The sequence below is a fragment of the Gouania willdenowi genome, chromosome 6, assembly GCF_900634775.1.
Source record: "Gouania willdenowi chromosome 6, fGouWil2.1, whole genome shotgun sequence".
In the NCBI taxonomy this organism is placed as follows: Eukaryota; Metazoa; Chordata; class Actinopteri; order Blenniiformes; family Gobiesocidae; genus Gouania; species Gouania willdenowi.
The window spans coordinates 66015979-66039139 of record NC_041049.1 but is presented as its reverse complement, the minus strand read 5'-3'; the positions used below and the strand labels follow the sequence as shown (position 1 = coordinate 66039139).

The window sequence follows — 23161 nt, the reverse complement described above, 5'->3', positions numbered from 1 at the left end:
ACAAAGGGAGTCAGAAATGTCTGATTTCTGAGTGATTACAGTTGTGCAAACACTGAGAAAGTGAGGTTGGTCACCGCGTGTTCATCAGTTTTATCGTCGTCTAAGTTTAGATTCTGGCTCAAAGGCAGCTTCTCAAGTAACAAGGCAGCAGTCTGACTTAAGCAGACAGAAACACAGCTCCACACTGAGCTTTAAAGAAGCACAAGAACAAGAAAAAAAGTGACAACTCCCAGGAAACAGAGGCAGGAGGAGGTGGAGACGTTTGTCACATCAGCCTCTCACACTCAGGACTTACACTAACTGGACCTATTTTCACCATAAACTGCTTTTTACCACACTACTGCTGGGTTTTTGTTTCCCACCTGGATGATGGGTGAAGAGGCAGAAGTGAGAGTCGACTTGTCTTCATCAGAGTCTGAGCAACAAGCTCCACGTTTTCTTCAAGATGTCATCTTCCATGGCAAGTTTAAGGTGAGGCTCTTCAGCACACAGGTGAGAATAAAACATGAGGAACAACAGAGACTCTATTCAAACACACTGAGCTTTAATTAAACCATTCATACATCTATTGCTACAGAAGCTTATTGCATTCACAGAAGAAGAAAAAGGTTTTGTTTTTTTCTGAATTGATGAGATCAAATCAAGTAAATATAAAAAAAAAAAATATTTTTATAGGACATATTTTTCATTTTTTTCTGAGTTGATTAGATAAAATCAAGTAAATATTAAAAAATATTTTTTTCCCCTTGTGAAATTATCTCATAAAGACCGAAAAATATTTGCTATAAAAAATTATCTTATCAATTAAAAAAAAAAATTAAATAAAAATGTGTTTTAAAAAAGTAGGAAAACATTTTTTATTTAGCTATTTTTATCTGATGAATTAAAAAAAGAAAAAACTAAAAATATTCCTATAAAAACTGAAAGACAGGGCAAAAAATATTACTTATTTTTATCTCATAAGCTAAAAAACAACCAAAACTTTATTCTTCTTCTGTGAATGCAATAAGCTTCTGTATATTGCTCATAAATACAGATATTTACACACCACATTGCAGAAAAGTATTATTATTATTTTTTTTACAGATTGAATAACAAACTTTTCAAGCTTTTGACACATTTTGGTGACGTGTAAAATAAATTTAATCAGGATGTTTTATACAAAAAAATAATTCCTATACAGTCATTTCATGCTCTTTATGGGAAATGTATTTAAAGCTGCTGGGGACAATAGCTAAAATATATTATAACACATAAATAAAGACAGCAGATGCATGTGTCAAAGATCAATAAGTCAATGGTATTTTTCTGCAAAACAGGAGAATTTAAATTCTCACAAACAAATGTTGAAGGTAGAAATTATCACTCGCATGTTTGTTTTTTAATCTGTTAATTGACAAACATGTGACTGGAATTTTTGTGCTTTGCATTGTGGGATTTAGAATCCCTTAATATGTTTGAAGTTACATTTCTGATATTTAAGAAGTGTTTTATTTATTATTATTATTATTATTATTATTTGTAATATAGAACAAAATATGGAACAAACAGGGGACTGGGTTGTACAAAAAAGGCACAAGAATGGATAAAAAGATTAAAAAAAAAAATACAAAAGCATGCTGCAGTTTTTGACAAAGGTATTGTTCAGTGTCTTTGTTTGTGGCAATACCATTTTTTCCCAGTATTTACAAAGTGTTTTTACTTCCTTTAAATGATGATTTCTTATGTTTCTTTGCCAAACAAAGAATTATGATAGTAAGGTGCCTGACACAATTTTTGTTATGAATTGTTTATGATGTTCCCCACGATGGCAGATAACATTTAAAACAGCTCGTGCTTGGTTATTGACAGAAATACTGTACATTAGTGTTCAACTAACTGGTTATTATCTGTTTGTGGTTATAAAATAAGAAAAAAACTTAACTTGAAAAGAGGAAAACTCACAAAGAAATAATATGTACCAAAAAAGCACAATAAAATAAAGCAAAAGGCTGGTGAAAATGTTATTTGGGCGTTAAGACTATATCAAGTTCAACAAAAAAAACTTTATTTATTGATTTTATTTTACAAGCCATATTTGACCCAGTTTGATCAAATATTCTGCCCTTGTTTTTCAACAATAGATATAAAAGACACTAAACATTAAATAAATCAATTCATAAATCATTTGAAAGTGAACCGTTGAGCAAAAATAGGCTTTAATGTTTTCCCAGTAGCTTTCAATCTGTGCTGAATCAATGCGGGGGCCTCGTTAGACGCAATGATGGGCCCAAATTGGCCCACGAGTCTTGAGTTTACAATGTGTCTGTGGTTAAAGCAGCACAGATGCCTGTAACTGAATATAATGAACCTTAGGAAACTCTACATGACTAGTTTACAATCACTGACATGAGGAAAATAGGGCACAAAATAATGAAATTGCACTTGAAAATAAATGCCAGTATATTCCAGTCTGGCCCACTTGGGACCAAACTGGGTCACATGAGCTGAATTAAATGTAACTCTTAAATCGGAGCTGCTCTGACTGAAGCAGTTTTAAATTCATTGAAAATGGTTTGTTTGTCATCTAGTGTATTTGTTGTTTTTTTATCATGTCCAACACTCGGCTTGGTGTGGTTTATCTGATTCCTCCTCCTCCTCATTCACATACAAACAGTTGTAAACATGATGAAGGTCAGAGTGGAGCTGATGGTGCTGCTGATGGATGTGAGAACGCTCATTTGTGTGAGCAGCAGCTGATGTACGGCTCCACTCTGGTGGTCTCAGCATCAAAAAAGCTCATAAAAAGGGGAAGCCCATTCCCAACGGAGTGAAGCAAAGTGCGACCCTTTAGGAAACAACAAGGATTATTTTACTTCCTGGATGTTCCTTTGATGAGAACAAGTTTGGAAGGCATAAGACACATTAAAAATAATATGTAACAAAGCTGGATTTTAGGGCAGATTGCTAAAAATCTGAAAGGTTTTAGTTTGATTGATCTGTTTTGATGGACATCACATGACTGCTGTCGAAACACATGCTGGTTTTATTCCTCTGACCAATATGTCACAAAAAATACCATTCTTGTCCTAAAGACTGTTGTTCATAAACCAAAAGTCACAACAAAGTTATTATGGTGTTTTTACAAGGTTGTATTTCCTCTGCTCATATCACACACTCCAGCCCTCATTCAGCTGCTCACTGCAAATTAAGTGAAGACAAAAAAAAAAAAAAAATTGTGTTGTGCAATCATTTGTTTTGTTCTTGATTTTGTATGTTTTGGGAATCATTTTATGTAGTTTTGTTCTCATTTTTTTTTTTTTGTCTTTTTCTTGTAATTTTGTGTAATTTCATCATGGGTTTTTCGAAAAATTGGAGGTAAATGGACTTGATTTATATAGCGCTTTATCCCCACACTGAAGCAGTCTCAAAGCGCTTTACATAGCAGCACCCAATCACTCTCACATTCACACACCAGTGGGACAGGACTGCCATGCACTGGGAGCAACTGTCTTGCCAAAGACACTTTGACACATAGTCAGGTACTGGGATCGACCCCTCACCTTTCGATCAGAAGACGGCCCACCTGAGCCACGATCGCTGGTGCTTGATTGGGTGAAAAATTACAGCTATATTTGGTTTGAAAACACAAAACAAATCACACAGCTTTGGGAGCTCCTCGTGCCTTAGAATAGCTATCATCAACTCTGAAGTAGAACTCGATTGATGGATATTTCCTTTTATTCACAGTCTGACTTTTCAAATCAGTAGAAAAGAAACACTTTGAACCTGTACTACAAAAAATGATAAATATATCCTGGATATCTCTCCGTTAGCGGGCGTCACATAAGCAAACTTGGGATTTTAGTGTTTTGTGCTCAACCTCATGATACTTTTGCAACTTCTCAAATTAGCATTTTAGATACATGTTGTCTAGGTTCATTAAATGATAAATACTGGTAATTGATAAGGATGTAACGATTCATTCAACTCCCAATACGATTCAATTCACGATACTGGGTTCACGATATGATTCTCTCACAATTTATTTTACAAAATGGGACTGTAGAAAAATGATGACTGAAAAATATTCCTTTATTTTTTGGGGAAAAAAAACTATACTGTTTTCCTTTTATTTGTCATTGTCAAAAGAATCCCTTGATAAACTATTCAAAACAATGCAATTTAACTAAAAATAAATCTTGAATGAATTAAATAAAGGAATAATACAAATGAAGAAGAAGCCTATTAATTTAAATTCTGATTCTATAGTAAACAATGCAAAACTGCATTTGAGTTCTTTTTAAAAGTGCAACTGAAAATGTATTTTGTGCCTTAACAATTGGACTTAAAAAAAAAAAAAGAAAACAGTCATTGCACTGATTTACGTCAGATATTTGTTTGAACCAGCAGAGGGCGCTGGTAACCCAGTGGTCGGTTGGCATGCAGATATCATACAGTGAAGAAGAGATGCTATACTAGCAGACAGAGCTAATAGAAAAACGTGACTTTTACAGATATTCACATAATATTACAGATATGTTTTGGTGCTAAAGGGGTAAGGAATCATTTATGAACATGTTTAAAAGTAGAAGGCGGCCAGAAAGAAAGTATTAGGAGATTTTTGCTGGCCGCCAACACTTCTGGAAAGCGCCCTTTGCTGGTTAAAAAAAGTACTGCGATTCAATTTTCACAGCATCGATGTGAACCTTGATACCTATGAATCGATTTTTAACTGCCTTACGATTAATCGTTACATCCCTAGTAATTGATGATCTGTATTGGCTGGTAACAATTCAACTGATTGGTAAACACCATAAAAACTCTGATCACAGAAGCTTGAATAAAAACATATGACTATTTTACTTCAAATTTGATATTTTAGGTGAGTGTTCTCACGTTCCCTTGTGAAAAATGTAACGTAAGTATGTTTCTAGCATTCTAACAGAGTGGTCTCCTGTGCTTGAAGTAGTTTGAGCTGGAGGTGACATTCTTCAGATCTCCTGCCAGATACCGTGAGTGGAGCTGATAGGGAGACGCACCGTGAAAAAGTGAGGTCATAACTCAGCTCATAATTCACTCACTATTTATGTCTCCTGTAGAAGTTACTCAGAAGAGCTACAGTAGACATCACAGCTGCTGCACTGAAGGCACGCTGTTTCTCCACACGCTCCTCAAAACCCCACTTTTTATGGCACCAAGTGAAATTCCATCCAAATGTGAGACCAAACGCAACCAGTGGAGCAGATCTCAGAACAAACAGACCAAGCAGTAAAACTCGTGCTGGTCAATGAAGTTCCTAAAAAGTGAAGGAACGTTCCCAGAGGATCACTGCCTCATTCTGATATTCTAATATGTCAGTGAAACATGTGGAGAACGTGTGATGAGTGACACGAGTGACGTTTGAATTCAGCTAGTGTCTCATGGCAACTGGTGTCTGAGTGTTGTGGTGTGACACCAGTTTCACCATCACACAGCCTGATCGTCTCGTTTCAACACAAAAATGACCCTCAGAGTAAATATTATCTCTCCTTTAACGTGAAATATCTTTGAATGAACTCTTCACAGTGTTTAGTGGTGATAGGGGTCAATTAAATAGTACACAAAGTAAAAGTTACTAGTTACTTTCAACCCCCCAATGTTTATTTTTTGTTATAAATCTTGCTGCAGTTTCCTTGCATACAGTAAACATGTCATGTATGAAAGAGACCAAATCTTGCACAATTGGAACTTAATTTATTTTCCACAAAGGGCATCTGTTTAAAATGAAAGGTTTGTCAAAATATCTAATTATTTTAAAAAAAAATAAAATACAAAATTCTCATGATGAACTCTAAAACTTAGGAAATAACCTCCATTTAATGATGTTTTGGCGCCGTGCATTACGTTTAATCTGATTGGTCGGCTATGATGTGATGCATTTGATTGTTTTCTGGTCGCTTCATTTTTTGTAGTTTCACAATGTCCGTCGATCATTTTAAAACATAAAATAACAATTTATTCAGTAACGGTTGGGTGTAAAAATGTAATGAAATTCTTTACTTCTTTTAAAACTTACTTAAGTACAAGTAAAACTACTGATTTAGAAATATACTCAAAAAAGTACACGTAAAAGCAACTCAATTAACGAAACATGAGTACTTGTAATCCATTACTTTCACCTCTGCACATTAGGCTGTGCGGTTTTATGATTTTCATGATGGAACATGCAAAAAGGTTGCAGGTACATTTGTTTCTACTGAAAATGACTGTACATCTTTATTTTAAAAGCCAGGGTTCTACTTATCATGAGCTTTAACAACCAACATGTTGATAACCAACACCCATCACTATATGTGCACGGTTTCATCTCTGTCATGGGTCGTTCCACAAGCATGAGAAACTATCAGAAGGAACAATTCAGAGGAAGATTCAACAATTTATCAAGAATCATCTTTAAAAAATAATGTTTTGGCTCCTCCCGTATAAGAAAAAGTCATTCAACTTGAGGACACAATGATGTTTATCAGAGCTATGAGTGTTAATAAATCTACGCTGTGACTGATAAACAGTGTCTTTAGAGAATGTCTCCAGATAAAAATAGAGCCTCAACAAGTATTTGATTCAAAACTCAGGAAAATGCAGTTGACCTCTGTACAGAAATCCAGTATTATGGTGAAAGAATAACATGTAAAATAAAAACGTGTTTACGTGAAACATATACACAACACCCCTGCTCGTTTCCAATGAGTACTTGTAAGTGGCTACGAATCATCCAACTTCCAAACTGATTTATTTTCTTCTAAATATTTTCTAGTCCTTGTGTTTGAAACAAGTCTTTTGACCCATCACAGGAATGCACTTTATATGATCAGTGGAAAGCTTTGTTATAACTTGTGTCTTTGCAGTCATTTCGTTTAACTTTTAGCTAGGGCTGGGCGATATACCAGTTCATACCGAATACCGGTATATACTTTCATTATGATATTCATTTTTAATAGACCGCCGTACCAGTTTGTTTCATTACAATGCTGCGCTGCGTTTCAGACTGGACCCTTTTCAGAATCAGAATCAGAATCAGAATCAGAATCAACTTTATTGGCCAGGGGTGAATGAATACACACGAGGAATTTCTTTTGGTGACCTGTGCTCTCTCAGGTAGTATAACATTAAATAATAACAATCAACTCGAATAAAGAAAAATAAAGAAAATAAAGAAAAATAAAAAGAAAAAAGAAGTATAAACATAAATATAAGAGTAGTTAGACTAATATGTGCAAAATGTGCAAAATGTTGCACTTCTAAATAGGAAGGTAAACAGTAGCGCTCTGGTGTTAGTTGTGGTGTAAATCATACGTGTAAATGGATAAGAAACACACAATTGGAAGCTCTGAAGCTGCATGTGAGCATGTGCCTGCGTGCGCACGCCTCTGCTACAGGAGAACAACACTCACGGACACAGAAGCACGGTTAGCTTAGCATGTCGGCAGTTCGGCAGTAATACACAAAAAAAGAGAGCAAAGGGTCGCAATTTGTAATTCCTATAATGCGGAAATAAGTCCTGGTGGAGCTGCAAACAAAACGCTACCTTATTCACCATAAGAAACCACCACACCACTGAGTATACAGCATTTAAAGCTAGAAATCAAGCTAAAGCTAAGCTAGCGTGGCGAAGGGCCATTGGGCTGCTGTTGTGAACTTGTATTACTACTAGTGTGGAATTTTTCTACAATATTCACTCATCATGACAGTAAAATAGACCATCCTAAGTCAATCTACTGCAATAATTCCTCTCTCTACCAGTAGAAAATGCTGTGAACACCAGATTATGCATGAAAAAAAATAAAAATACTGTGAAACCATTGGTATTTTGAAAAATACCGTGATATACATATTTGGTCATACCACCCAGCCCTACTTTTAGCCTTAAACACACATAATATCTCTTGATATGTGGGCATTACCATTTTGGAAATTTCAGCAAATCAGCGTTTCTATTCATTGTATTTCAGCTCCCATAGAGAGCTTATGGTGAAATTACATTTTAGTTACATATCATCCAGTTCCTTGTACATTATGATATTATTCCTAAGAAGTCCATGAATTATACTGTGTACTTACTAGGAAAGGAGAAATTGGACTTCAAATCATGTGATTGATGATGTCACAAGACCCTCTAAACATCCCATTGATTCTTATTGAAGCGTTCAGCCTGTTTTATAGAACATTTATCAAACAGCCAGACACTTGAAGTACTCCACACAAAAGGACTTCTATCTTTACGGTTTGTGTGTCTTCCGTGATTTACTCTTAACTTCAGCCACTAGAGCGTCAGTGAACGTCTCAGTGGGAGAGCAAAGGTCCTTTAGGAGAGCTCTTCTTCTCTGCTTCATTGTCTACTACAAAACCTCAGAAATTGAACTGTCGCCTGCTGCGGTCACAACAGTTTTTATCCTTTTTTGCTAAACAAAAAAGAGGGTTACATCGGTATCTTTAACTTGTCCTGTTTTTTTTTTTTTTTTAGAGCAACCAAAAGCAGCAGAAGTTGTCATTTTACCTGAAAAAGCTGCTAAATGATCTTAAACTGTAATGTAGTCCCATTTTAAAAGGCAATTAAATGAATGTGGTGCAAAATAATGTGTTTTGTGAGGCATAGATCTTCTAATGAGTACATTTTAAAGGTTTTAGGCCAAACTTGTAAAAATAGTCGAGGATCCCTTAAAAACGGGTAACGCTACCAACGGAACCATTTGATGCCTTTAACATTAGAAGTTGGAGTTAAAGAATGAAGCACTTCCTTGAGTAAAACAGGCAGAAATAAGAGATGTAGATCATCAGTCTTTACGTGACAGTTTGTCAAACATGTTGACCTTCACAAACATGTGTTTAAAGTGTTTTTTATTGCATAAGCAGCTTCTAAATTGCCTCCCGTAAAGGTTACAAGGCTACAAGGTTAATAGTCGTTCAGTCTTTGACATCGGAGTGGTGGTAAACACTGTCTGTGGCTTCCTTTAAGTTTATTGCTGTTTTGATCAATAACGAGGTCTCACATCTCATCTTTCCTCCTGTGACTCTTCCAGCTGTTGAAGGCTCTCACCCCGGAGGAAAACATCCACTGTCAACATGGCATCTTCTTCCAGGACGGTCAGAGGAAGGTGGATTACGTCCTCACCTACCACATGAAGAAGCCAGGCGGGAGCCGCTCGGGTCGACAGTCCATGTACATGCTGACTGAGAGAGCCGTGGCCCGCAGCCTGCGGCGGGTTCCCCACATGCTGAGTGAGCATCACCGGCATCAGCAAGCAAAGAGGGCCAAAGACTCAGCGACCCTGCAGGCCCCCGCAGAGGTGCAAACCAGCTTTTTAGGAGACGCTTTTAACGGACATGAAGACCAGAAGGCGTTCAGGAGGGAGGAGTTTGAGGGAAAACTGAGAGACATGGGGCTGGAGTTGGAAAAGGACGAAGATGTAAGTTTATATGCATTTAACTGCATTATTGCGACATTTATTAGAATGTGGGGAGTTTAGTCCAACAAAGGTCCAAGTATAAAGGAGTTTGTTTGCTTGCCTGCCTGTCAATTCCGCTTATCGGTTCCTCTTACGTCGCAAATATGTAACGATAAACTCCTCCAGGTCCTGTATATTGTGTTTATGCTCGCACCAAGTGAAACTCTTTCCACCATATAGTTGTTTGCTGTCCACCGCAGAGAATCCACCTCCTCCACCCGCAGCTGTGCTGTCCCCCGTGCTGTGTTTGTAGCGTCTCTGTTGCTACGCTAGTCACTTACTACTTTTGGTTAATATGTTCTTTTATACGGAACAATTATTTATTTTATGTCTTAATTAGTTTTAAATCAAGTTGTTCAAGGTCAAAAGGAGCACTGTAAATATTCTCAAATGTTTGTGTCATATGTTGTAATAATAATAATAATAATAATAATAATTCATCAAGAGGAATTGAATCAATAAGCAGTATCGATAATGGAATTGGAATCGCTAAATTCTTATCAATTCCCATCCCTACCAATGAGCTCCATCTAAAATCTGATTTACTTTCCAGGATTCAAAGTCAAATAAAGTTAGTTAAACGTTGTTTTTTAATAGCTAGGAAAATAGGAAGATGATCATTTTCTATGAAATGTAATGAAAACAAAAGAATTGAATAAATTAAGAGTAATAAAGTGTTGCATGTTGAAACACAGACCAGGGGTTCTCAACTGCTCTCACCCTGGGACCCACATTTTGCAAAAGTCATTCAATCACGACCAACTTTCTTTTTAGAATTCAATCAACCATATTTAGTTTTTCAAAAATAGCTGTTGTAAACACACATATATAATCTTTTTTAAACATAAATCTATATATTTTCCTGTGCAACATGCATTTCACAGCATGTCTGTCAAAAGAACATGTTCTTTCAAAGTAGAAGACAAGTCCAACATGAGGGATATTAAGAATTTATTTATTTTTTACCAGCTGTCCGCGACCCACCCAGTACAGGTCCACAACCCACTTTTGGGTCCCGGCCCACCAGTTGAGAATCACTGACTTAGACATTTCCTACCTTTTTAAGTTATGTTCGGGTTCTTTATTATCTTTGCCTCCAATTAAAGTGAAACCGTGAACATTTGGTATTTAGGAAGTATTATTAAACACGGTAGCCCTTCAGACTATACACTACCTATGAAATAGCTCACAGTTTGACCCCTGTTTTTGGTCATACCTCCAAACATCTCAATTTGATCTAAAATGAGCCAAACCAGTAACAACATGCCATAATAACGTATGGCAAGACAAGGCTCATTTATTTGTATAGCTCATTTTTTACACAAGGCAATTCAACGAGCTTTACATATTAACAGAAAACAGCTTAAAAATCTATAAGAACATTAAAATGAGCAGTAAGTAGAGAAAATCTATGCATAAATAATAATGTACATTCTGTAATTAAAACCATAATGAAAACAAATGACAATATTATTAAACATTTCTAAACATCAATCCAAAAAGTGCCAAAAAAAAGTTTATATAATGCTTTTCTAAAAGTAGATTTAATGTACGCTGATCATGTTTGAACACTAAACAAAGTAACACCTCAGCAGGGTATAATTTGTACCTGTTTAATAGCTGTTAAGAAGCCCTAAATTCCTACTAAGTGCTTGTTGCTGATATTTTTGATAGGTGTGGAAACGTGAAACCAGCGGGAAAGCCATGTCGATCATAAGCATTGAGAAAATAGCTGTGAGATGTGATCTTTGCTGCATGAGACGCTGTTAAAACAGGAGTGAACGTTTGTAAAAGGAGTGGCTCACATTTTTACATACATGTATTTAGAGTTTCTAACCACGAGGGAGACACTATTTAATTACTTCAATGTTTCCTCGCCTGTGTTAAAGACTTATCTGGGTAGTTTATTACTTTTTACAATGACTAACATCCTGATGTTATATTATTTATGACAATATTTCTTATAGCAGCAGTTAGTCAATTACAAAAAGGTCAAAATAAAATTCACTGACCTTTAAACTTTATTTTAACTGTACTCAAACTGTTCCCACAAATTAAATTAAATTAAATTAAATTAAATTAAATTAAATTAAAAACAATTTACGACATAATGATGAAATTAATGAGTGAAATAACACTTTTTAAAGAATCTAATTTTGTAAATAAGTGGAAAGAAACAGTATTTAATGCAGTGGTTTCCAACTTTTTTTTGGATCATGACCCCATTTTGATATTACGAATTTCATGACGCCAAAGACGTTTTTTTTTCTAAAATTTGATTTTTATCATGTTTGCGCTCAGTTTTTTCTTTCTTTTTTTTTTTTTTTTTACTGCATTTTAGTTAAACTCCATTTATATTTCTCAAAGTGAAATTACAGAAATTATAGAATTCCAGTTGTTTAAGATTGTGCATTGTTTTAATTAAATAATAATAATAATTTTAAAGAATCAAAAATCAAAAATCTATTTTAGTTTTTCAGAAACTTCAGGTGACCACACATGGGGTCCCGACCCCGAGGTTGAAAAATCCTGATTTAGTGGATCCTGAATAGATTTATTTCTATAGTTTTGATCATTTCATACTTTATTTGCTAAGTATCCCCTGTAGTACCCATCCATAGGTACACGTACCCCCATTTGAGAAACACTGGTCTAAAGGTTATTGGTTTCAATTAGAAATCTTTTTTTTTTTATTTTTTTTTTTATTGAAGCAATATTTTTGGTGATTGACTTATAAAGAAACAAATGTCCTACCCACATTATTATGGAAGCCCAAAAGAGTCATAATTAAATAATATAAAATTTGAAATAAATACCATTATTTTATAGAATAAAAAACTTTTTTTACAAAGTCATTTTTTAATTTCATAATGTCCTTTTCCACAATTCTGCTGAAAAACAACATTATGAAATCAAAAATTGACTTTGTTAAAAAAATGTTTTTTATTTTCTAAAATCTTGGGAAAAAAAAAAAAAAAAAGTCATTATTTTTAAAAAGCATGACATTGTTAAAATAATTATTATGAAATATATAATTATAATAGAATAATAATGATTGGATATTTAAGAATAAAAAAACATATTTCATACTAATATTACCTTATTTAACAATTTAAAGGTCATATTATATATTTCTCTGTTATTTATCAAAATGATATTTATTTCCAAATGTTGTTTTTATTTATTTAATTATGACTCTTTTGGGCTTCCATACAATGTGGTCCAAATACAAAAGAAGGTATTTCAATAATTAAAGAAATAGAAATTAAATCACTTTACTATTACTGCTAATGACAAAAAAAAAAAAAAAAAACTTTTCAATCAAATAATAAAACATGTTCAAACATGTGCATTCAAATACTGTTTTCTTTGATTTAAATAGTTTTTTGATTGAAGTTCGGTTTTTTTATTGCAATTTCTATCAGTTGAGGCATTTGTATTATTGAATAAAAAAAGTATAAATCTACCCTTATACTGACTGTTCTGCTACGACATGGACGTTGCCTGAGAAATGTTGAAATTTAACTACAGGAAGTCTATATTTGATATCTTCAATAGTGCATGTGGCAGCTGGTTGGTAAAGTATTTGCAGAGTTGCACTTTAGACATAACTGAGTATCAGTCATGGTGAGGTGTAAACCGACCGTCTATGTGTGAAATGTCCCGATATGGCAGCGTATAAATAGTAAAAACCTCTTTCAACCGCAGACAACAGGAGGAATTAATTTTCTTGCTGCATATCATTTATGTTGAGCCTAAAGCAAAATGTAAACGTTAGGTGGTGTTTTGAAATAGTAATGAATTGTGCGCAGCCCAAAGCCAGATCAGTGAATATATTACATAAACATTTGTTCATAAGAATGATTACTAAATCATGTTGCACATGAGATGCACTTATGTTGAACTGGACTTCAGAACTGACTATAACAAGTCAATTTTCTGAGCCTCATTAAATATATATATATATTTGGGTAGCAATAAAGTCTGATGAGAGAAGCTGTCTAGGCTACGTCTAGGCCTCAGACGTGCCTGTTAACAACATAGTAATGCACTTATGTTACTCATTTCTTACTCAAGTAGAAGTACTGTTTCTTGATTAAAATTGTACTCAAGTACAAGTACAAGTAATTCATACATAAAATACTCAAGTACAAGTAAAAAGTAGCTCAATTAAATAGTACTCAAAATAAAAGTTTCTAGTTCATTTCACCCCCAACATTTATTTTTGGTAATAAATCTTGCCACGGTTCCCTTACATACAATAAACATCTCATATATAAACTTTAAAAGAAAGAAACCAAATCTTGCACAATTTGAACTTAATTTATTTTCCACAAAGGCATCTGGTTTGTCAAAATGCACAATTATTTTTAAAATAAAATAACACTAATAAATTCAATTCAAAATAAAAGATTGTCTGGCTCTAAGTATAGATACATTTATTTTATTTTATTTATTTATTTATTTATTTATTTATTTATTTATTTATTTATTCATTCATTCATTCATTCATTCATTTAATTAATTATTTATTTATTTATTTATTTTGTATAGATACATTTATGAACTCTAAAAATGTGCCGTGTGTGCAACAACATAATAGATAAAAACCACAACCTGAACCATAGAAAGTGACGTTGATCAGAAATGGCATGACGAACAACATATCGATTATGATTAATGAGTCGAAACGGAAATAAATAATAAAAAAAAAAAATCCCCAAAAATTAATAATGTCCTCAGTAACGTTTTGGTGTAGAAATGTAACAAATGACTTTACTTCGTTTAAAACGTAGTTAAGTACAAGAATAACTGATTGATTTAGAAATATACTCCAAAAAGTAAAAGTACCCTAAAAAGCAACTCAATTACAGTAACGTGAGTACAAGTAATCCATTACTCTCACCTCTGGATTTGTCCTCAGATAAGAGTTCCTGTATCATAAATACACACACACACACCCCTGTGCTTATAAGTGACCCTAGATAAATGTCAGGGGTGTGAGGAGGTCCTGAGGAACACCCACAAGCAGAAGGAGAAGAAACAGGAGTCAAATTACAAAATACAAAAACTCAAAAACAACTAAATCAATAAAATACAAACGGAGAAACCAAAACGAGACAAATACTTAGAAACTGGTGAACTGAGATGGATTTATTTAAGGCAGGGGTCACCAACCTTTCTGAAACTGTGAGTTACTTCATAGGTGCTGCATAGTCTGAAGGGTTAAATACTAAATGTTCACAGTTTCACTGTAATTAGAGGCTAAGATAACAAGGAAGGCTAACAGTAACTTGAAAATGTAAGAAATGTTAAAGTTTCAACATGAAACACTTTATTTCTCTTAATTTATGCAATTGTTTCATTTTCAGAGAGAATCATCTACATATTTTACCAGCTACTAACAACCAACTTTTAACTAAGCATAAAACATTTGTAAAAAAAATGTCAAAATTTTGTCATATTTTATTAAAATTATTCTGTTCAGGAACTGCAGATGAAAAATGTCATTTTGGGCTAATTCTGGCATATTTTTTATATTAATATTAATGTTCACTACCCTTGTTAGATTAACCAACAAATTAAATAAAATGAAAATCCACTTTACATAAAAAAAAAAAAGAAAATGTAAAGTGGTATGTTATATTATATATAATATGCCACAACACATACACCAAATCTTTAACACTGTAACAATGTTTCAGTGAAAATAAACATATAAAGACGGTTCATTTAATACTAAAACTTTATAATATGTAGCAGTATTTAACTTTATTAAGTACTAACTTCATCTGTCACATGTATTTATATTTGTGAGTTTGATTCCTGGAGATTTAAGATGGAGCTGATTGGTGACTAGAGCTCCTGAGGGCCCCTCACATGGTTCATGCAGGCTACCTGGGGGCCGCGGGCACCATGTTGGTGACCCCTGCTTTAAGGCATAACAGTGAGCTTTAACCATAGATGTTTCTGATTGGATTAAAGAGTCAGTTTAACTTCAGAAAGTCTTCACTGGATTCCAAATATATACATTTAATGAAAATAAATTCATTATTAAATAAAGCTGATTTAACTCAAGGTAGATGCTTTATTGTTTTTCCATATGTCGTATACTGCAACATGTGTAATTGGGGCATTGAGGTAATTGTTCTGTATGCTGGTAACTTTACTTCTCTCCTTTCTTTTGGCAGTTTTTTTTTCTGTTACAAATGTTCTCTTCCTTTGTGTGGCTCCTGTAGAACATATGAAATGAGTTGAAGGGTCTTAATATAATTTCCTGTGTTGTTGCAGAGATAATCCTAGAGATTTCTGTCCTTCAGTTTGAACCACTTTGTCAATTCAGGCTTCATTTCCTGTTATTTCACAATTAAGAACAGACATAGGCAACTTGCGGCCCGGGGGCCATATGTGGCCCTCGGTCTAATTTTCTGCGGCCCCCAAAACGACCCCCAAAAATCGTATTTCAAGAAGTTGGAAGGAACATAAAGTCTAAAATAATGCACAGAATAACTCCGACAAATCAAAGGCAAAATGCTACTGAACACAAAAACACATAAACAAATACACAAAAAGACAGCGAAGACAGACACAATGACCGCTTAAACAAACAAAGTGACTACGAAAACACAAAAAACAACAACAACACATTACATAATAGCTCCAAAGACACACAAACTGTCAACAAATGTTCACAAAATGACAGGAAAATACAGAAAACAACAACAAAAGTACAGAAAATGACCCCAAAATCTACAACTTAAATGCATAAAATGACAGTAAAACACACAAAATTACAACAAAACACACTTAATGACTGGTAAAACACAAAAATCAACGACAAACTAAAACAAATCCACAAAAAAGACAAAAAAAAAAAAAAAAGACAAACCCCCCGTATTACTGCTCAGATTGGTCATTATTCTAAATGTTGATAATATGGCCCTAGGATCAGATATAATCCCCTCTTTGTGGCCCCTGCTGTGACTTAGAAGATAATCCTTGGATAGTTTTATACTGCAATCATTTATTGGTATCACATCATTACTGAATAATCAGCTCTGCTGACCAATACTAATTGGGAAATGTGCATGTCATATGCATGAAAAATATGTTTCTAATGTCATATGCATGAAAAATATGTTTCTAATGTCATATGCATGAAAAATATGTTTCTAATGTCATATGCATGAAAAATATGTTTCTAATGCATTGTACTGTAACTCTACACATCTGTACACATCAATGCTTCAATATTAAATTGGCGGATAAAAATGTTCTGTCTGGTAGATTTTACCATTTTCCAAAAAGTCAATTTTCTCCCCACATGGAAATAAAAAGTAAAAAAAAAAGCTAATGACTTTAAATGAGTCAGAAAATGGGTGGATGATAGCACAAATGTCATTCTTGTTTTTTTTTTGTTTTTTGTTAATAATGACTGGGATTCCTTTATGTTGCTCATCGTCAGGCTAATGTTTCAGGAGTGGGCTTCCTGAAGATTCACGCTCCCTGGAATGTTCTTTGTCGAGAGGCGGAATTCATGAAGCTGAAATTACCCACAAAGAAAGTAAGTCATTTAATAATATTCAAATGTCATGACGATTTATTTCATGGTAAACAATTAGCAGTGGCGTAAACAGATCACTAAAGTTTACACTTGTCATCATGTATATCAAACTTTTTTGACTAACGTACCCCCTTTCTCTTACTTTTGTCCGACAACAACATTTTGCTCAGAATTCTATGAAAAAAACAACTATAGAGCAAAATAATGGAATTAATGAGCGATAACACATTTTAAGTGGAAAGAAACAGTATTTAGTGCCTCCTGAATGGATTTATTTATATAGTTTTTATCATTTATGGTCAAATCCCTCCTGATGTGGGACCAAGCCTGACTTTGTATTTTCAGTTCATGTTCTCATCAAGATCATTTCTATCATAATTTTTTTGTATTTTTCTCTTATTTTGTGTGTTTTTGCTGTTGTTTGTCTTTTCTTTTTATTATTCATCATGTTTTTCTCTTATTTTGTGTGTTTTTGCTGTTGTTTGTCTTTTCTTTTTATTATTCATCATGTTTTTCTCTTATTTTGTGTGTTTTTGCTGTTGTTTGTCTTTTCTTTTTATTATTCATCATGTTTTTCTCTTATTTTGTGTGTTTTTGCTGTTGTTTGTCTTTTCTTTTTATTATTCATCATGTTTTTCTCTTATTTTGTGTGTTTTTGTCGTTGTGTTTGTGCGTTGTTGGTATTATTTAAATGATTCTATCTCAGTGTGTGTGTTTTTGGTGTCGTTTGGTTGTTTCTTATGTCATTTTGTATGTATTTCTGTTATTTTGTGTATTTTCAAGTGATCTTGTCTATTTTTCTCTCACTTTGTTGTTGTTTTTTTGTGTTGCTGGTAATGGTGAGTATTTTTCTCTCTTGGCATGTGTGTTTTTGGTGTTATTTTGTGTATTTTGTTGTTGTTTGTCTGTTCATTTTATTATTCACTATATCTTTCTGTTATTTTGCTTGTTTTTGTTGTTGTTTGACAGGTACCCCTCGTAGTGCCATGGCGTACCCCCATTTGAGAAACAATGATGTATATCATAAAACCTGCTTTGTTGAAAGTTTACTGCAAAATAATACTGTTTAAGAGAGGGAGAGTTCAGTAATTATCCATCAGTTGTGCTTGATGATATACTTGATGGTGAGATGGACACATTGATTGGTCAAAAGTGATGGAAAATTGCCAATATTGTCCAAAGATGTGCAAAGAGAGGGAGTGATTCCTTCTCCCATCAATGATAACAAACAGGTCCTGGTCTGTCAGGATAACATTAGACCTGCTCCCTTGTTGCTTATTAACACTTTTTTCTTGTAGGTGTATGAAGTTAAGAAGTCCAGAGGTGTGGTGGAGAAGATCAGCACTCTGATCAGTAAGATCCTGGAGCCGCTCCACCCGCAGTTTGAGGAACGTCAACCCAAGAACATCAAACATCTCTCCCACACGTTCTCCAGGGAAAAACAACATCTGTGAGTCAATCATGGATCAATAGCTGATGATGGTTTTTAAGGCTTTATTAAAGTTGCTTCTTTGCGAAAGAAACAAAAACCCATCAAGGCAAAAACTATGTCAATTATTTTCCTTTAATTAGAAGGTAAAATGTTGTTTTTTAGAGATAAACTTAAAATCAATGTATCTGTAAACATTAGGGACTCAACTCAACAATTACTGACGTTAAAGCGGCTGGAAAAACTTTCAGACGTATAAATGCTATTTATTTTTATTTTTTTAAGGGTAAAAATTAGCAAAAATGGGCTAAAATTGCTGAAAAAAATATTATTAGTTTCTTATAGGCATCTGGCGACTTCCTTCCCAGTGTCTCGAGACCCCAAGGTTGAGAACCCCTGCTCTACAGGTCTGGATTTGGCCCCTGGGACTTTTTCTTTTTAACTTTAAATGAATAAATACATAAATTAAATAAATAAATACATTTTAAAAATAGCAAAAATAAAATAATGTTAGCTTTGTCTAAAGTCAGTGATATACAGAGCGAGGTATGACTTTTACTTTATAGCGTGTGGTTTTGGCTAAATGCTGTGAAAAGTAACGGCTGCCCATCTTTAAACAGTATTCTAGTTACAGTATGTGTAATCTCAAGTATAGTTTGAGTAGATGTAATGCTGTGTGCAACAAAAAAAAGTTATCAATTTACGATATTTACTTTCTCACATTTTATATTAACATTTGGTCTACAAAAAGAGAAATGAGAAATAATGCTTAAGAAGCCTATTTTTTATACTTAATAATTAAAAAGCCACATTATTAATGCACTAGGTCAGTGTTTTTCAACCTTGGGGTTGTGACCCTATGTGGGGTCACCTGGATTTAAAATGAGGTCACCAGAAATGTCTCACAATTACATCAGACATAAATAAATATCAAACAACTGTATTCTATACTTAAACTTTCTCAAATATGAATCTAGTTCAAATAAAGTGTAGTAAAAAAATATCTTGTCACTTTGTGCACTAATCCTAGCGACTCTGTATTTGTATCACACTTTAATAAACATGATCAAAAATGATTTCTAGGAGGGAAAAAAAGTCCCTGGGGTCGCCAGAAATGTATGATATCAAAATGTGGTCACGACCCAAAAAAGGTTGGGAACCACTGCACAAGGTGATCAATAATCTGTGATCAGCCAAAGCAAAACCCTGATTAGAAAAGCTCTAAGAAACAGATTTACTGTAATTTTTTTTATGTTTAAAGGAGTTAATGCTGCATCTGTCATGATACACATTCCCAGGCCTGCAAGAATTCATCTTTCACATCTTTTTTTCCCATGTCACAGACATCAAGCTGTGTGTGCGTGATTGTGTTTGTGTGTGTGATTTCCTCCATGTGCTGCACAGATGGGAGTGTAGTATCCTACATCCGTTCACAACGTCTTGGCAGCTGGTTATTGACTCTGCAGCGCTTCCAGCTCTCACTGAGTAAACAACGGTTTTCCAAACAGCCCTTAGGTTTCGTACTGCAGAAGCTCATCTTTTGGTCGGGATAAATAAATACTGAACAGATAATATAAACAGAGGCTGAGGCCCCTGGCGATCTCCATGATAGTTGAATTATCAGAGATGTTTAGATGTTGGTGTGTGTGGGGGTGTGTTTATTAGCATAATCAGCTAAAAAAAGGTGTAAAAGTGACAAAAGTCGCCAAGTTTGAATGAGAGTTTTCACTCCCAGTCTCTAGTGTGGGAACCCAGACTGGCCGAGGAGGATGACAATGTGACATTTTGGAGGTATTGGTAGAAGAGGCACATAGATATGTTCTTGAATCACAGCAAACCAATGTGAATTTAAGCAGGAGAAAGAAAGTATTGGAGGCTGTTGGTGAGAAAGTCAATGCTGTAGGGAAAACAAGAAGAACAGCAGATGAAGTTAGAGAGAGGAACAAAAGAGAAAACAGCTCATAAAAAACATTACCATTATTTTTTATTCATTCGACCAGGGGTTGACTGGCCATCCACCCGAAGTGGGACAGTCCGTTCACGACCTGTTCTGTTTTGTTTTTTGATGAACGAATGGAGATAGACACTTTAACAGGTGAAAAGTGGCTAAAATGGGCCAAAAGTAGTAGACAAAAAAATGGGCCAATAAAGAGGAACCAGGTGGTATGTGATGGTAAAGGGTAGCTATAATGAGCAGACGTGGCTTAAATGTGGCAAACAATAGTGAAAAAGGGCAAAAATGTAGGGAAAAAGTGGTATTTATGTGGCAAAAGTTAGCTTATTTGAATGAAAAGTGGCCAAAAAATTAAAATAAATGACAAAAATTGGATAAAAGTGTCAAAAAGAACTTGCAAAAATTGACAAATAAATGGGAGAAAAGGGATATTTATTGGCAAAAGCTCGCTAAGGTCTAAAAAAAAGTGTTAAAACTTTTTGGAAAGTGGGACAAAGGAAATAGATAAAAAGGGGTTAAAAAGTTTCACCTTTTAAGGTTTTCTGGGGGAATAATGAATAAAATTAAGACATAAAAAGCCACATTACTGATTTAATAATGGCTTCTATATGGTGTCACTGATAATGTAGTGGACTGGTCTGCACAGAAAATGGCAGGGCTAAATTTTGTGTCCACTCCTGTATTCGACCAGGAAAGATTTGTTCTCTACGTCGCCTTTTTGTTTTTGTCTCTTCTCAAACATGTCTGCAAGGTTTGTGCAACAAGCTAACAGTTAAAGATTCTAAGCTATTCAGTTACATTTTCAGTTAATTTGTGCGTGCTAAATACATGTATTTTCTCCTCCTCCTACCAATATTTAGCACATTATAATGTCACTTCCTTTAGGCTTTTCTCAGCTGTGTATTTACATGAGTTAATAAAGTTGAAATTAACAACACAAAGGTTGAAGTTTAAAAAAAAAAACTGACACAAGCTAAGAACAGTCTCTTTTTGTGTTTGATGTGTTTCATAGGTTTGATCTTTCAGACAAGGACTGCTTCTTTGACAGCAAAACCAGGAGTTCAATAGTAAGTCCAAGTGTGTGTGTGTGTGCGTGTGTGTGTGTCAAATAATGTTAATTACACTATCATGCAGATTCTGATCAGAAACTCTTCAGACACGTCATACAAAAACAAAGACAAAAGAGAAATCAAATTAAAATACGAATGCACATCCACATATGCGTATACATTGCCAACTAGAAAAGGGTCCAAAATAGACTGCCGACCTGTCCAGGGTGTACCCCCACACAGCTCCCAATGAGAGCCACAGATACGCACCAGCCAGGGCCAACTTTAGGCCACTCAGTGCCCTAGGCAAGAGTAAAATAAAATATATATCAAAATGGGCACAAGGTTAGCAAGTATAGTTACATACTTTTACTGTTAATATTCAATTAAGAGAAAACATGTACAGTGATTGTAAAGGATGTGTTTCACGTGTATTATACTTTTTTAAATTATTGTTTAAAAAAAAAAAATATGGGGGAGGGGTGCAATTTAAGCGGCCGCCTGGGTTGCCTGGCGGGAAGGCCGGCCCTGGCAACAGCAGACCCCCACGACCCTGAAAGAAGGAGCAAGTGGGAAAATGGATGGATGAATATATTGATTTTTTTTATTATTATTATTTGAAAACATAGCAAAGAAAAAGGCAACGTTTCTTAAAAATTACTGCAAAAAATATGAGAAAAAAAAAATGAAACTATGAGTTTATGGTTAATGACAATTAGGACATGTTAGGAAAATGGTTCTAAAAGATGGTTTTACTTTGGAGCCAAAAATAGATATTAACTGATCCAAAAAATCCATGCAATGAAATTCTGTGATATTTTAATTAATCATAAATAAACTTAACCAAGAGACAAATTTATGCTAAATAATTAGCATTTACTGTTTAAACCTTTTTGAGGAATGTTTTCATCAGTTCTTTTATTCTTTCAGGTTTATGAGATTCTGAAGAGAACCAAATGCAAGGCCAAGTATAGCATGGGTAAGTCTGGAATCAACGAGACTGTTCTACTTTTTTATTGTTTCAGTACCAGGTTTTTCTGGATTTTATTTTAAATCTCCTGACATGTTTCGACTGTCAACTGCCAGCCTTCCTCAGAGGAGTTCTGCTGATCGCCTTTGATGGTTCCTTTGAAGTTTCACTTGACTTCCATGTAATAGTTCCAGCCAGATTAATTTTATCTTCTTTTTGAATAGTATGGTATATTCTGCCACTCTGAGGGTCTACCCCCGCCTAGCCCCCTTTGAGAGCTGGAGATAGGCACCAGCAGGAGAGTTATTGCTGCATCAGATTCTCTCTCAATCTGCAAACTGTGAAGTTCATGTACTGATCAATTACTTTTGGCACAGTCAACAAATCTAAAGTCAAGAAAGGAGAACATTTTTTAAAATCTCTTTCCTCTCAGTAAATGTATTTTTTTTCTGTGCAGGTATCACCAGTCTTCTTGGTAGTGGTGTGTACACAGCAGCTTATCCTCTCCATGATGTGAGTGACAAGATACAACCTCACACATATTACAACATCTGCCTGGATGAAGTATAGAGTGAATTAACAGAGTGTAAAAGTATTATTAACCTGTGTCATTTTTGAACTGGTTAAGAATAAAAACATATACCTGTATATATTGATTTGAAGTCCCTGTCAGATCATATCTTCTGTGATGTTTCTGATCCTTAGGATCAAAAACACTGAACGACTCCAAA

At 34.4% G+C, this 23161-nt stretch overlaps 1 protein-coding gene across 4 annotated transcripts in view; it reads left to right on the top strand.

Moving 5' to 3' along the window:
• The first annotated feature begins 82 nt into the window (after positions 1-82).
• Positions 83-23161, top strand: part of ano1b (anoctamin 1, calcium activated chloride channel b) — a 48381-nt gene continuing 25302 nt past the window's right edge. The window contains exons 1-7 of one of the 4 annotated variants that reach the window (XR_003674313.1): positions 83-471; positions 9039-9425; positions 16930-17028; positions 18327-18478; positions 21424-21478; positions 22391-22439; positions 22888-22943. Coding sequence is in view for 3 of the 4 variants with exons in the window: in XM_028450587.1 (XP_028306388.1) it covers positions 367-471; positions 9039-9425; positions 16930-17028; positions 18327-18478; positions 21424-21478; positions 22391-22439; positions 22888-22943 (903 nt within the window). In the remaining variant the exon portion in view is untranslated. Of the gene's footprint in view, positions 472-9038; positions 9426-16929; positions 17029-18326; positions 18479-21423; positions 21479-22390; positions 22440-22887; positions 22944-23161 lie in introns of those variants that run through there. The other 3 variants (XM_028450587.1, XM_028450588.1, XM_028450589.1) reach the window with 3 other exon arrangements.